Source organism: Cheilinus undulatus, linkage group 18 (genome assembly GCF_018320785.1).
Source record: "Cheilinus undulatus linkage group 18, ASM1832078v1, whole genome shotgun sequence".
Taxonomy (NCBI): domain Eukaryota; kingdom Metazoa; phylum Chordata; class Actinopteri; order Labriformes; family Labridae; genus Cheilinus; species Cheilinus undulatus.
In genome coordinates this window covers 18,342,879-18,358,934 of record NC_054882.1, presented here as the reverse complement: position 1 = coordinate 18,358,934, position 16,056 = coordinate 18,342,879, and the positions used below count along the sequence as shown (strand labels likewise).

The window sequence follows — 16,056 nt, the reverse complement described above, 5'->3', positions numbered from 1 at the left end:
TATGTCAAGATATTTTTCCAGGCAATCCCTTACAAAATTATTTGCTTTTCCACTGCTAAAGTTGGAAAGGGTACCAAAATAACCATTCCATGCTATGGTACTATTTTGGCACTGTTCTATTAAGGTACCAGACTATACTGATCCAAACTGGACACATTGGTGGAAACGCATTAGATTTTGCAACACACAAAATAGAGGATCCCCTTCTCATTGCTTGCGTGTAAAACACTATCTGGCCGCTTCATTAGTTAGGCTATATCCTTTCAGCTTTCAACACTTTCCATGAGTATCCTCTGAGAACAGCCTGCCCTTTCAGCAGTGACCTTCTGTGGCTTACCCTTGTTGTGAAGGATGTCAATGATTGTCCTCTGGACATTTGTCAAGTCAGCAGTCTTCCCCATGATTGTGGTTGTGTGTATTGAATCAGAGTGAGAGAATGAAGGCTCAGGAGGTAAATCACGGGAAAAAATTAACCTTTACATAACATTCTTATTTTTCGAGATGCACCTGTAGTCAAGACGACGAGCTGAAGTTCAAACCAAGCAGCAGACTGATAATAATAATAATAATGCATTTTATTTATAGGTGCCTTTCAAAGCACTTAAGGTCACCTTAACAAGGTGAAGTCAAAACAAGACATGCAAATAAGACAATAAAGATATATGAATTAACAGTAAAGTAAAATATAGAATAAAAACAGTGTGTAGGTTGGCGGACAGAAATCAATCAGGCTGAATGCGCAAGTTTGAAAGATCGGTTTTGAGACAGGATTTGAAGATGGAGACAGTTTATGGTACTGATGTGTCGTGGGAGGGGGTCCCAGAGGTGGGGAGCAGAGCGTCCAAAGGCTTTAGATCCCATGGTGATCAATTGGACAGGTGGGACAGTGAGGTGGATGGAGGACCTGAGAGTGCAGGATGGGGTGCTAATGCGCAGGGGTTCAAAAAAAGGTACAGAGGTTATGTATGGCCTCAAAGGTGAGGAGTAGAATCTTAAAGTCAGTAGTAATTTACCAGGAGCCAGTGTAGCTGCTGAAGAAGAGGAGTGATGTGATTACTGCATGGGGTTGTGGAGACGATACGGATGGCAGAATTCTGCACTAATCAAAGTTTGTGAGGTTTGGGAAAGACAGTGTGCTGTTGAGGATGATATAGGATGATGGACTCTTGACCTGAGGGGAGTAGAAACTGAGGAATGATTGATTGTGAGGGAAAAACTGTCAAGGTGGATTTTAACGGTTGAGGTTTAGAAAGTTGTGTGAAAACCAGGATTTGATTTCCTGTAAACATTTACAGAGGGAGGAGGGTGGGGAGGTAGAGTAAGATTTAGTGGAGGTTCAATTTTTGGAAGATATGACCAAGAGGAGGGCACTGGTTTGGCTCAGTGGGTAGCTCAGGGGCCCATATACAGAGGCTATGTACTAGTCTCTGGATTGATTTCCATTCTGCTTGGTGCATTTCCTGCACCACTTGCTCTCCCCATGTTTCCTGTCTCTCTTCAGCGGTCTTATCTAAATAAAGGCAAAAAAGCCCCAAAAAGATATGACCAAGAGGAATTAGATAGATAATGACTAGTAGGGTTCCCCAGGATAGAACCCTTCAGGTACGCCAGTAGGGACTGGAAAAGGGTGGGATTTGAATGATTTGAGTTGTTGAACTGAGTGTGTCCAGAGAGGTATGATTTAAACCAGTAGGAAATAAAGGGCAGTTAAGGTGATTTGACTGACTTTTAGTGTATCATGATTGTAGGTGGTCTGGCAGGCGTTCGTGTTTGGGCCAAATTCTAACCAGGGAAGGTTTTTTCAGTCCTCTATTTAAGTGAGCTTTTGGGAATTGTGGCCTTCCCGCTCTTAGCCGACAGGAGGGGGAGTCAGTGTTGTCTCCTGCTGCTGTAGTTTATCTGTTTCAAGGTTGCTCCTTGAGTTATTGTTGCCTTTCTGTCTGCTTGAACCAGTCCGGCCATTCTTCTCTGACCTCTGCCATCAATAACAAATGGTTGTTTGTGAAAATCCCATTAGATCAGCAGTTTGTGAAATACTCACAGCAGCCTGTCTGGCACCGACAACCGTGGCACGCTCAAAGTCACTTAAATCAACTTTCTTTCCCTTTCTGATGCTTAATTTGAACTTTAGCAGATTGTCATAATCCAGCACTGGCCAAAAGACTGCTTTAATTATAGTCTTCCTGATGTTAGAAGGAAAATTACATCTATTTCTGTACAGAAACCTGAGTTTCTGTCAAAGTTTTCCAGGGAGATTTTCACTATAGCACTAGAATTTGAATGATTCATCCAGCCAACACAGAGGTATTTATAAACTGTAACCTTTTCAATTCTGCTGTCATTGAGTGTCAGCTATTCAAATCAATATTTCTGGCTCTGGAGAAGATAGGTTTTAGAGGAAAAATAACTGATGCTTACAGCAAAAAACAATGCTTCTAGGCTTAAGTTTGAAAATGACAAGTGCATTCATCAGATAATATGAAGTATCTTACAGAGACTATTTTATAACAAACTCATTTTATTGTTATGACTCTTAAAAAATTACCAAAATACACAACCTGCTGTGTTTGACAGACATGCCTCTGATTGTTAGGGTGTTAGCCTGACTTGGGTGTGTATGCATGTAGCACAAAAACAATTTCAGTATAAAGCCTTGGGATGTTTTTTTTTTCCTTGTTTCTTTTCCTCAGATGTGATGCCTTCAGGTTCCAGCCGTTATTATCTGCTGTTAGAAGCACATCCAAAACATCAGAACATGTCTGTTTGACTCTTTTATCTTCTCGGAGGGGGCATGGATTTATTTTTAATTTGACAGCAACACTGTTATTTTTAGGCGCGTTAGTTCAAACAATATGGCCTCCTGCATTATTCAGCCTTGAAAAAAAAAGAAGAAACTGAAAAGAAAGGAGTTAACTTGGTCCTGTCTGTGTCTCTTCAGTCTGCAAAAACCAAGGAGAACCAGCTAAATTTAGCCGTCTCTCAGGGCCCGTCTCTCAGATCACATCCCTGCTCTAATTACTGGCCCTCAGTGTGGGAAAATAAGAACCTCATTAACTACCCCCCTGCTTCTATCAATTCCACCCTAGGTTAGGATTTGTGAGAATCCAGATGGCTAATAATATTGATGATTTACCACTTGCACTTATTTTGTTTGGCATGAATAAAAAACTCCCTGTATTCAGTTCCTTGTTGTAAATTATGTATTTCAAAGGGATATTTTTTCCACTTTGTCAAAACACTCCCAATTAGCTTCATGTTACTATCATTTTCTTTTGTCTTTCTGCTGTAAATTATCCCTCTTTGATTGCAAACCAGGCAGTAATTAGTTAACGTTCATTATTTACCATCCAGCTGCGCTTGTTGTTCTCCTTCAGATCCAGGACATCATCGTGGAAACGGGCCAGGCGGACCAGAAGGAAACGCGCTCAGCCAAGGACGCTCTTCTTCTGTGGTGTCAGATGAAAACGGCGGGGTAAGTGGAATGTGTGACCCTCATCATCACCAAGCTGTTGTTAATATGCTCAAGTATTAGTGAAAAAATCCACTCCACTACTCTGCTGCAATTCTAAAGTGGTTAAAGGATATTTGAGCACAGCTTTAATAACAGCTTTGAATATATGACTTCATGTTTTCTGTAGCATCTCTAAGGATATTTCTCTACACATAATGTCCTTTACCTTCTTTTATAGTTCAGGTTTTTATGGTTAAAACAGGCCGTCACTATTATGGGTGCTTTCACTTATATTTTTTTATGTCAGCACTCACTGGTTTACTTGGGATTGTAAAATGTTTGATTAAATTGTGCAACAAAGTTTTCAGTCATAGTATTACCATAGTTTATCACAGTTCAGCTTCCACTGTTAGTGTGTGAATGTGTATGAATGGGATTGAGTAATACTGTTGGACAGTTTACAGTACATAGCATCTTCCACCTTCAGTATGTGTATTAAGAAGATTGGCTAATACTGATGGACACTACATAGCATCCTCCATCATCATTGTGTGAATGTGTATGAATGGGCTTAGCTTAAATTGATGGACACTCTACATAGCAGCATCCAAAGAAGCGTCAACAATCAGTGGGTGAATATGTATGAATAGGATTAGCTTATTCTGTTTGACACTTTACATAGCCACCTCAACCATCAGTGTATGAATATGTGTAAACGGGATGGCTTATGCTGATGTCCACTTTACAGAGCAGCTTCTACTATCGGTGTGTGAATGTGAATGAATGCAATGGGCTTATACAGATTGAAACTTAACTTTGCAACTTTCCCCATCTGTTTGTGCACATTTATGAATTTGGATTAGTTCATACTGATGGACACTTTACATAGTAGCTTCCACCATGAGTTAGTGAAAGTGTATGAATGGGATTGGCTTATGCTGACTAACACTTTCTATAATAGTACTGATGGATACTTGACATAGCTGCCTTAACTGTAATTGTGTGAATGTGGATGGATGGGATTGGCTCATACTGATGTCAACTTTACATAGCTGTTTGGTTAATACTAATCTGTGCTTTAGTTAGCACCTTCCGCCATCAGTGTTTGAATGTGTATGATTAGGAATCATTAAGACTGATGGGCACTTTTTAAAGCAGCTTCCACCATCGGTTTGTGAATGTGTATGAATGGGATTGGCTAATACTGATGGACACTTTAGCAGCTTCCTACATCAGTGTGTGAATGTAGTTTGAGTGGGTGTTGCCTGTAGTGTAGAGGCACTGAGAAGTCGGACATGTATAAAAGCACCGAACAAGCTCAAGTCCATTTACTGATTCCCCATGTCCCTTGTGTTCTCCAAATGACATCTTTGGTTTTGTTCTGCAGGTATCCCAATGTGAACATCACAAACTTCACCACCAGCTGGAAAGATGGCATGGCTTTCAATGCTCTCATACACAAACACAGGTAAGGAGAGAAAAACAGTCGAATCCACTCTCACCAGCTTTGAAATGTAAACACAGAGGAAATGTGATGCTCTCTCTTCCTACTGCTTCCCCATTTATCTCACTGTTACACTGTGTCATTCGTTTTGCCTCTTACTCTGTCTTTTATTTCCAGGCCTGATCTGGTGGACTACGGCCAACTGAGGAGGTCCAACCCGACACACAACCTCCAGAACGCATTTAACGTAGCAGAGCAGAAACTTGGTGTAACCAAACTGTTAGACCCTGAAGGTAAGTGACAGAGGGAGGATGTAAATGTACAACTTAATTCTTTTGAGTCTGGTGGGAAAGAAAGCAGCTTGAACTGTGACTGACTTGCTTGCTGTTTTGTTTCATAGATGTGTTCACAGAGAACCCTGATGAGAAATCAATCATCACATATGTTGTGGCGTTTTACCACTACTTCTCAAAGATGAAGCAGCTGGCTGTCGAGGGGAAAAGAGTTGGAAAAGTGAGGCAGATACATTTTTGATATATCTTTACTTGTGTTTACTTTGTCAAACCATCTTTGCTGATTGTCTCTGACCTCCTTCTTCAGGTTCTGGATCAGGCAATTGAGACAGAGAAGATGATCGATAAGTATGAGACACTGGCGTCAGATCTGCTGACGTGGATTGAGCAGACAATCATCGTACTGAATAATCGAAAACTGGCCAACTCTTTGAGTGGAGTTCAGCAGCAGCTTCAGGCCTTCAACACCTACCGCACTGTAGAGAAGCCGCCCAAGTGAGTGAAAGCATGGATGCCTTCTTATGGCACTACACCTGAGCTTACCTCTGCAATAATTCATATTCAAATTTCATAAAAAATTAGGGTTGCAACAAGCAGATAAAAAACTGACAATATAATCAGTCTCTAAAGCATGTTTTAAGGGCTTGATGGGCTTTTTATTCTTACTCCAATGTGCTTTAGATGAATAGAAGAAAAAGAGATAATTACATTCAATCCCAAATTTTTTAGGCACACTTATCTAATTGCCTGTACATATCCTGGATGAGGTGGATGTGGTTTAAACCTCAGTGTGGGCATAAAAAGGGAGCTGTGAAAGAAGATAGGTGCCGTTGGATTTATATAAAAGTAAATTAGGATCTCTTTAATGCACAGAAAGTGGGTTTGGGTAAAAGGTTTACTTCTTTTGGTGGGAAGATGTCGAATAAAGCCATAACTGCTGTACAGCTTTTGTGAAAATTTTGATGTTTTTCTTTCAGGTTTCAAGAGAAGGGAAACCTTGAGGTGCTGCTGTTTACCATCCAAAGTCGTATGAGGGCCAACAACCAGAGGGTCTACACGCCTAAAGAGGGAGCTCTGGTCGCAGATATCAACAGGGTGAGAACAAGTATCATACAAGCTTCCTTATTTGTTAATTTTAAGACTATATTTGCTGAAAATTGACAAAAAACAACCGAAAGAAATAAAGAAATCAAAGTTATGCCTTCAAAATAGCTTGTTTAATCCAACCTACAATACAAACTCAAAGTATATGGTTAATTTTCAGATAATGACAGAAAACTGAAAGGGAAAAATTAGCATATATTGCTGAAAATATAACTAAAACAACAAACATGATTACTGACGTAGCTGTAGTCTTATATAAAAGCATTTATCTTTGGTTTTTCCTCATAAACCTCATCTTTATTTTAACCAGCATACAACCATCTTATTCAGAGCTCAGGCGTTCAGCTCAATTAGATTTATATAATTCATTCATTTAGCAGATCATAATCCTTGGGCTATTATTAAATCCAAAATGAATTGAATTATACTTGTTATACTGTGGTCACATTCTATGAACTGTTCAATAAAAGCCTTGCCTTTTAGGGGAATAAAGGTTTAACAGCAAAGGCATCAAATATATACATATGGAGAGAAAAAAACAGATTTTTAAACTTAGAATTTCTGAGTTTGCAGAGAAGATTTGAAACACTTTAATGATTTTTTAAAATTGGGGCATGAGAAAATATCAGTTTTCAAGAAATTTGCAACTACTGAACCATTTCAGCCACTACCAGTCAAGTTCTAACTTTTAATTTGTGATTTTTTTTCTGTCCCTGAATTGACAGCTTGATTGACTTATCTTTACAGTTTGTTATGATCAATGTAGTGAAAGTACATGATTACTGGTCTCACTGGGATCATGTTCTATACTTTGTTTTTTCTTAACATAACACTGAAAACTTACATCAATCCTGCATAAGATTCGCTATCCCCATGCTACAGTGCTCAGTTTGATTTTTAGTTTGTCTGTTAATTGACATGAACAAATCGTCACTACACTGACTTTGACCTCCAATATCTTTGTGGGTCAGTTTGAGCAAATAATTTACAAATTAAAAATGAAAAAACACCATGGTGCCATCAACAAACACCAAGCAAAACCTCCAAACCCTTCATGATCCACCTTCTTAATACTGTGTAGGCATGGGAGCGTCTGGAGAGGGCGGAGCACGAGCGGGAGCGAGTCCTGAGAGACGAGCTGATCAGACAGGAGAAGCTTGAGCAGATGGCAAGGAGATTCGACAGGAAGGCGGCCATGAGAGAGACATGGCTCCAGGAGAACCAGAGACTAGTTGCTCAGGTAGACAACAGCTAAATGATGGATGATAAATTCACATAAAAGCTCATATTGATCCTGAACTGGGAGAAGTTTTGATCTTGATTAAATAGCTTAATTAAATAAGATTATAGAGACATTACAGCCTTCCCTGTATTTGCATGAATTAATTGACACAGCAGGTTGTTTACACACCTAATTATTCATGAAGGGGGGTAAACAACAGAGGTAGGTTTCCAAAAACAGTAAGTATAAAACTACTTTGTCATGTGCATAATTATCTCCCCAGGATAACTTTGGTTACGACCTGCCAGCTGTGGAAGCAGCAAAGAAGAAGCATGATGCCATCGAGACAGACATCGCTGCGTACGAAGAGCGTGTTCAGGCTTTGGTGAACATCTCACAGGAGCTGGAGTCTGAGCGATACCATGACGCCAAACGCATCGACGTGAGGAAAGACAACATCCTGCGCCTGTGGGATTACTTGCAGGAGCTTCTTAAGGCCCGCAGGGGGCGACTGGATAAGAACCTGACCCTGCAGAGGATCTTCCAGGAGATGCTGTACATCATCAGCTGGATGGATGACATGAAGGTTTGACACCCAGCAATATTTATGACTTATTAACTTTCATCATAAACATTTAGCTGATGAGATGCTTCCTCCTTTCTTCAGGCCCGGCTCATGTCTCCTGACTTTGGCAAACATTTGTTGGAAGTGGAAGACTTGTTACAGAAACATGCTCTGTTAGAGAACGACATCGCTCTGCAGAAAGAGAGGGTTCAGAATGCAAGTGCTGCTGCTCTCAAGTTTGCCAATGGAGACAGTAAGTGCATTGGCCCATGGAGCTTTTGTGCAGTCTTTTTAATTGGGGGAGGACAAAAGATGAATTCAGGCCCCGATCTTTGCAGAATATTTAACCTCAATGCAATTTGAGCATCTATAAAATTTCATTTTTAGCTCTGAAAACAAATAACGCTGCAAAAATTCTGGAAGTTTTCACCATCTTACTGTATTTGCATGACCTTTGGACACATATTTTCCTCTATTTCATTTCATGCATTACTAAACATTACATTGCACACAAAAAATCTTCACCCATGCTGTTGGAATGCAGTTGTAAGTGTTTTTCTCCACCTATTGAAAATGTATTATTTTAACTTAGTGACAGTTTTCATTTTAAGAGGATTCTTATTTCAGCAAACTTAACATAAGCAAGCATTATTAGAGTGTGTGGAGCTTGCTCTCCCAATGTTTGCATGGATTTTCCTGGTGTGCAGATATTGACAAATAGTGCTATTGGGTGCTTAAATCAGGAAGTGTGGTCATGCTTTAATTAACCTGGTTATTTTTATGTAGTTGATGTAGATTAAAAAGGAAGATAACAGCATTTCTAAAAGAAGAATTTTGCAAGAAGAATTAAATATATTGTTTTACTTCTTTCTTCAGCCTACAAGCCATGTGATCCTCAGGTGATCCGTGACAGAGTCCAGCATCTTGACTTGTGCTACAAAGAGCTTTGTGCACTTGCAGCCCAGCGAAGAGCTCGCTTGGAGCAGTCCCGCCGCTTCTGGAACTTCCTGTGGGAGGTGGCTGAGTTGGAGAGTTGGATTAGGGAAAAGGAGCACATCTTCTCCTCTCTTGACTACGGCAAGGACCTGACAAGTGTGCTGGTGCTCCAGAGCAAACACAGCGCCTTCGAGGATGAGCTCGGGGCTCGCCGCGCCAACCTGGAACAGGTGCTGACTGAAGGAGATAAGATGATCAAGGCCAAGCACTTTGGCTCCCCAAAGGTTCAACAGTGCATGGATGACATCGGGAGGCAGTGGCAGCAGCTGGAAGAGCTGGCTGCGTTCAGGAAGCAGAACCTCCAGGACACACAGAGGTTTTTCCAGTTTCAGGGAGATGCTGATGAGCTCAAAGCCTGGCTGTTGGACGCCAAGAGACAGATGAGCAGCGACGACGTGGGCCACGATGAGTACACCACCCAGAGGCTGCTGAAGAAGCACAACAACCTGAAAAATGAAGCAATAAAGAATGGGGCCACAATAGAAGCTTTATCAAAACAGGCCAACGCACTGCCAGAGGAGCTGCAGAACACCCCTGACATCCAGAGACGTCTGAAGGACGTCAAAGACCTGTACATGGAGCTCCTGTCTCTGGCCGACCTGAGGCAGAAGAAACTGGATGACGCTATGGCTCTGTACACCATCTTCAGTGAGACGGATGCCTGTGAGCTCTGGATGGGCCAGAAGGAGACGTGGTTGGTGGGTTTGGATGTGCCTGAGAAGCTGGAGGACCTGGAAGTAGTACAGAATAGGTACACAGACCGAATTATGTTTTTTTACACTAATAACAGTCTGTATACATGTGCCTGCCCTACTTCTTTTGTTTCCTCAGATATTCTTAGATAGTAGCTCTGCAAAGTCAGTGTTCAAAAGCAAAAACAAGCATGGCATTTCCCTAGGAGCCGTATCACTTTGTCACTTTGTCACTTGTTTCCCATAAATTGATACCAACTTTTCTCTGTTCTAGGTTGAGTATACTTGCTCAAGATATGGCAAATGTTCAGTCAAGAGTCGATGATGTCAATAAAGCCGTAAAACAGCTGGAGGACAGCAGACATCCTCGTACCAAGGAGGTCAAAGAATGTCAGACACGACTGAATAAAAGGTGCTTTCAACAGTTTATCTACTCCTTGCAGGTGTCATAAATGTCATTTGTCCTAAATTTCTAACTGACAGTTCAGTGCTGCACAAGTAATAAATGAAAAAAAGAATCCAATTTCTTTACACCAAAGCATATAAAAACTTTAACAGGTCTGTAGTTGAAATAATGTAAATCCTGGAAAATGGAGCAGTTGGTTGGACTTCCAATTATTTCCAGTTAATTACAGGCAAGCTGTTTAGTCAGAGCAAGGCAGGTCTTTTAAATGTGGAATAAAATTCATCCACATGGATGCATATTAATAACATCTGAGTTTGAAATTAAACTATAATGAATGAGTTTACAGTAGATGAAGCCACTCATCCAGGGAATTACTTTTTTCTTTATTGCTTTGTTCTCTTGATAAAACTTCAGGAGTCGCTGAAAATTTTCAGGGCTCAGTTTTTTTCTAATTAGCCAAGCTATGAGATAGGATCATGTCTTCAAATCAGGTTGTTTAAAAGAAAAAGAGGACTTTGTGATCGGACTGGGTCAGGTAATCCTATTCAGGTTTGGATTTGGATGAAACTTCTAGTTTGTCTTGTTCTAAACATCCATACATCCTATTTTACCCTTGATGATGTAGCAAAAATAAACTTCATTTTTCGCTGACAATGATTCTCGTTTAATTTGATACATTTTCTGGAGCTTTTAGACTTAAAAGTGGCACAACTTGTCACAAAAGAGCCGCAGTTTTGTAGTTTGTTGAATACCACTGTCCTTAAGGTTCTTTGCAGAAGACATCAGCAGTGAACTCCCCATGGGGGGCAGTAGTGATTTCTGCAAAGAGAAGTGCAACCAAAAAGGCCCTGTTCTGAACTGTTTATGACATGGAGAAACTGCAGCTGACAGTTATTGAAAAAGCCTTTGTCTGAAGTGTGGAGGAGTGGTGTCACACAAAGCTCATACACGGTCCATTTTCACAAAGTGGTCCAGTTTGGTTCAGTACAGTTTAGCCACAGTTCAGCACATTAAACTCCAATCTTGTGTGTGTGTTTCCTCAGCTGATGTCTGTCCAGTCTCACTCGTTGTGGCAAAAAATCTGTCCCTTTTTTTAAGATTTATTTTGGGGCTTCTTTGCTTTTATTGTAGGGATAGGACAGCAGACTGAGTCAGGGATAACAGAATGAAGAATGGCATGCTGTGAAAGAGCCACTTGCCAGACTTGACTGCAGGTGGCTCTGTACATGGGGTGTGTAGCACCACATTATGTAATAACGCTGCATTATGTAATAATGGAATAGATTTTCAATTCATTATGTAATAACACCACATTTTGTAAGCCACTAAGCGGATAGAATTAGGGCAAGGTAGTTGGGTAGGGCATACCTTGGAGCCCACATTAAGTCCTATTGTTAGTTATTACATAATGTGGCGTTATTACATAATGTGGCGTTATTACATAATGTGGTGCTACAGGGCGCAACCTTGCCACAAGGGCATCTGCACCCCAGAATGTGTCTCTTTTAAGAGATCCAGATCATTTGGCACAGCTCAGTAGAGCTGGTTGTTTTGCTCCCAATTGGCTCTTCATTTAGTACCAGTTTGGCTTTTTAAATGTGGATTAAAAAGCAACAAAGGATGGAAGAAAGGAAACTGGCACTCAGACGAGAGCTAGCTATAGTGGCTCCCATTGAAGAGCTGATTCATAGAACAGGCTCATTTGTGATTGGCACATCATTACTTAGGCTTATCCCACAAGGTTTATTTGATTGATAGTCTACAACCATTACAATTAAAAACATGTTGGTGACAAAATGAGGGTTTTTTTATGTTAAAGGGTCTCAGCTAGCCTCTTAGCTCAGTACAAGTCTCATCAAGACTTTTGTCTCCCTTCATCTGGTTAGATGACGCTAGAAGGTCTGCAGGTCAAAGTAAATTGTGATTTTGATCCCTTCCATGCTCAGTAAATCGGTTTAACTGTGGAAAAATTCCCTTTTTTAGAGATTTATAGAGATCATACTTGACGTATGTTGAAATGTCGTCATGACTGCAGCGTACAGCCCCCCCCATTAGGTATTCATGCATCATCAAGATCATATGATTGCAAAGAACCTATTAGGGATGCCGTACTTTTTATTCTTATCCTAGCAGATGTCAGGATTCAGACTTATTTACAGGGTAAAATGAAAGAAAACTGTTTTATCGGTTAAACAATACCATAGTTTTACATGATACTAGCATGTTAAGGCATTTTAAAAAGAAATAATTTGTACTAGAATGCTATTTGGCTTAAATGACAAAATGGAAGATGTAGACAGGGTTGTTGATAATTTGCTCAGAAAATAATTAGCTAAAAGGCATAATTATCAAAAATGTAATGTTATTTAAAGAAGCTGTAAGTTTATGTGGATTTTGGCGCCCCCTGTGGACAAAGTATGAAGTTTAAAATGCCCTTTAAAGCAACGGCACCTGGATTTGAGAACCCTGTAAAAGCTGTACGTGGGGCTGGATTGATCTGATTCAGTATTTCTTTGAAATGCAGTGATAAAGCAAGCTGGATTATGTGATCCTTGGTAGGAATAAAAACAGGTGACCTCAGCTGGATCTTTTTTTCTGGGATAAAACCTTTTGAATTGCTGGACCTCAAGGGTGTAAAAAATGTTCTGAAAGTTTAAAAGCAATATCTCAAGGTTAAAATATAACCTTAGATGAAATGAAAATGATGATGTAGTGACGTCTATTAAATGAATATTCCTCTTTCAGATGGGAGGCCTTCAAAGCCATGGTTGAAGAAAAGAAGAGGAAAATAGATTCTGCTCTGAGTCTGCATAATTATGGGCTGGAGTGTGACGAGACAGAAGCCTGGATCAAAGATAAGACTCGGGTGATTGAATCTACACAGGACCTGGGCAATGACCTGGCTGCGGTCATGACCATCCAGCGGAAACTGTTTGGCATGGAGAGAGATTTAGCCGCCATCGACACCAAGCTCACCTTCCTGAGGAAAGAGGCTGACCAGCTAGCTAAGGACCACCCAGAGAACGCAGACGACATCCTTGCCCGCAGAAAGGACCTGGACGCAGCCTGGGACACTCTTAGAAAGACCCTGAAAGACCAAGAAGACTCTTTGGGTGAGGTGAGCAAGTTGCAGACCTTCCTGCAGGACATGGACGACTTCCAGTCCTGGCTTTTCAAGACACAGAAGGCTGTAGCATCAGAGGAGATGCCTGCAACACTGCCAGAGGCCGAGGAGCAGCTCAGCCTTCACGATGCTGTGCAGGAAGACATAAACAACCATGAGGAGGACTATCACCGCGTAAGGGACACCGGTGCTCAAGTCATACAGGGTCAGGAGGATGATCCTCAGTACCAACAGCTGGAACAGAGGCTGAAGGGGCTGGACCGCGGCTGGTATGAGCTGCAGAAGATGTGGGACAGCCGGAAGAGTTTCCTGGAGCAGGGTCTGGGCTTCCAGCAGTTCATGAGGGACAGCAAGGCCGTAAATGCAATCCTCAACAACCAGGTATGGGTCTGCACGTATGTATTGAGTAGGAGTATAAGAATTAACCATCTTTAAGAAGAAGAGTATTCAGCTTCCACATAGAGAGCTGTTAATGATGGGGTTAGAGGTTCTGCAGGTATTTTAAAGAATGTGGCTGGAAGAATGCAGCACGGTCAGTTACCACACCGCATGTTTGTCATAAAATGTAGTCCACTGGTCGTGTGTCGCTGCTAATTTTCTCTTTCCTTTGTTGCAGGAGTACACTCTAGCCCACATAGACAAGCCTGACACTTTGGCCGGGGCAGAGAAAGCTTTGAAGAAGCATGAGGACTTTGTGAGCACCATGGAGGCCAATGAGGACAAGATCGATGGCGCCCTGCAGAGCGGACAGCGGCTGGTGGACAGCAACAACCTGTACTCCGGGAAGGTTCAGGAGAAGATGGACTCAATCCAAGACAGGTCTGTGATAAAGATTTTTTAAAATAAAACACCATCAAAAGACTTTTGAATAATAGAGAATATGGATGATATTGCAGTAATTCTACGCTTCCTAATTTCAACCACTTTTGGTATTAATGAGCAGAGTTTTACTTAGATGAGTCTCTCTTTCTTTTTCTTCCCACTCATTATTAATCAAATGAAAACTCTGCCAGTTGGAATATTAAATCAGAGGTGGAAATTAGCATCTTGCTCCATGGCTCATACTTAACAAAAAGTATTACTCTGGGAAATCAGAAAAAAAAGTTATTATTCTCCAAACATAACAGCTGAATTTCTTTGTAGAAAAGCCACCAGTTTAATCCACATGTCAAATTAAAAATAATCCTGTATATGTATTAGATTTACGGTGCCAATAAAAGTTATTCATCCCCTTGGATGTTTCAAACTTAGATTGACTTTATAATCATCAAGGATGATATAATTTGCCTTTTTTGACAAAAAACTCTTTAATGTCAAGGTAAAAACAGATTTGTATAAAGTACTTTCAATTAGATAAAAGTATGTATTAAGTGAGGACATAAATATTCACCCCCTTCAAGTCAGTATTTAGTTGTTGTGAATCCTCTCCCAAGCTGTAATTCTCTTGCAGACTGAATAAGATTGTCCCTCAGGATTTTCCTTTATTTTGCCCTCTGCCTTTACGAGCCCTCCAGGCCTGACTGCTGAGAAGCACCCCCACAGCATGATGCTGCCACTGCTTCACAGTGGCAAACATAGCGTCTTGACTCATGGGCAAAAAGCTCCATTTTGGTCTCATCAGACCAAAGAACTTTCTTCCACTTGACCATGGCGTCTCCCACATGCCTTTTGGTGAACTGTAGCCCAGATTTAATGAGTTTTCTTCAGCAGTGGCTTTCTCTTTGCCACTCTCCTATAAAGCTTTGCCCCGTGAAGAACCTGGCAAACAGTCACTCTATGGTCACTCAGTTCAGACGGCCTGATCCAGGCAGATTTATATATGTGTCTTATTCCTTCCATCTCTTGATGATATGTTTAACTGAACTCCGGGGGATAATCTGTGCCTTGGAATGTTTTTTTGTGTCCATCCCCTGACTTAAACATTTCAATAATGTTTTATCTGAGTTGCCTTAAGTGTACTTTTGTCCTTGTGGTGTAATGGTAGCCAGGAATACTAATTATCCAGTGACTGGACTTGCCAGACACAGGTGTCTTTATACTGCATGACTTGAGACACAGTCACTGCACTCAGGTGATCCCCTTTCCGCTAATAGGGAGACTACTGGCAACAATTGGTTGGGCCTCTGTTGACTTAGGTCAGTCACTTTAAAATGACTAGAATAAGAATATTTATGCAGTCACTTGTTTTACACTACATGATTTAATGTAATTGAAATTACTTTGTAGAAATCTGTTTGCACTTTTTTTTTGTTTTAAAATCCAAATTATGTTGACCATGATTGATACATAAAATCAATAAAAGGGTTAAACATCCAAGGGAGTGAATAACTTTTTAAAGGCACTGTCTGCTTGGCTGACAGAGACAGAAAAGCAGTGAGCAGAAATATTGTTCAACTGGTGGTAAAAGTACATCAGAGAAAAAGCATAGAAGGAGAACTTATAATCACCTTGACAAGGGCAGAATATAAAGACTTTTGAAAAGTTGTTACAAGAAAAATCAATGATTCATTTTCTTCTGCCCTTGACAATTACACAAAAAAGAAGATATAAAGTCCACAGCACTGCTGGCAGCTCTTTGAGGTTGTACTTGGACACAGCAAGCTTTTAGCTAAATGCAGCAATCAAGTTTTTAACCATTTTAGTTTAATATGTTTTAATGCTAACATTCAAAGACAAGAACAACAGAGAAAGTGTTGCTGAAGTTGATTGGAATGGCATTTGGTGAGGACATTGAGGTATATGTTAAGAATCAATGAGTC

The 16,056-nt window shown here is 40.6% G+C and overlaps 1 protein-coding gene across 7 annotated transcripts in view; it reads left to right on the top strand.

Moving 5' to 3' along the window:
* Positions 1-16,056, top strand: part of sptb (spectrin, beta, erythrocytic) — a 72,653-nt gene that overhangs the window by 30,940 nt on the left and 25,657 nt on the right. For all 7 annotated transcript variants that reach the window (XM_041813557.1, XM_041813556.1, XM_041813559.1 and 4 more), the window contains 13 exons: positions 3,375-3,472; positions 4,839-4,919; positions 5,073-5,188; positions 5,296-5,408; positions 5,496-5,683; positions 6,166-6,283; positions 7,374-7,532; positions 7,798-8,100; positions 8,182-8,332; positions 8,956-9,826; positions 10,042-10,179; positions 12,919-13,678; positions 13,914-14,116. In XM_041813557.1, the coding sequence (XP_041669491.1) occupies positions 3,375-3,472; positions 4,839-4,919; positions 5,073-5,188; positions 5,296-5,408; positions 5,496-5,683; positions 6,166-6,283; positions 7,374-7,532; positions 7,798-8,100; positions 8,182-8,332; positions 8,956-9,826; positions 10,042-10,179; positions 12,919-13,678; positions 13,914-14,116 (3,299 nt within the window). The remainder of the gene's footprint in view (positions 1-3,374; positions 3,473-4,838; positions 4,920-5,072; positions 5,189-5,295; positions 5,409-5,495; positions 5,684-6,165; positions 6,284-7,373; positions 7,533-7,797; positions 8,101-8,181; positions 8,333-8,955; positions 9,827-10,041; positions 10,180-12,918; positions 13,679-13,913; positions 14,117-16,056) is intronic.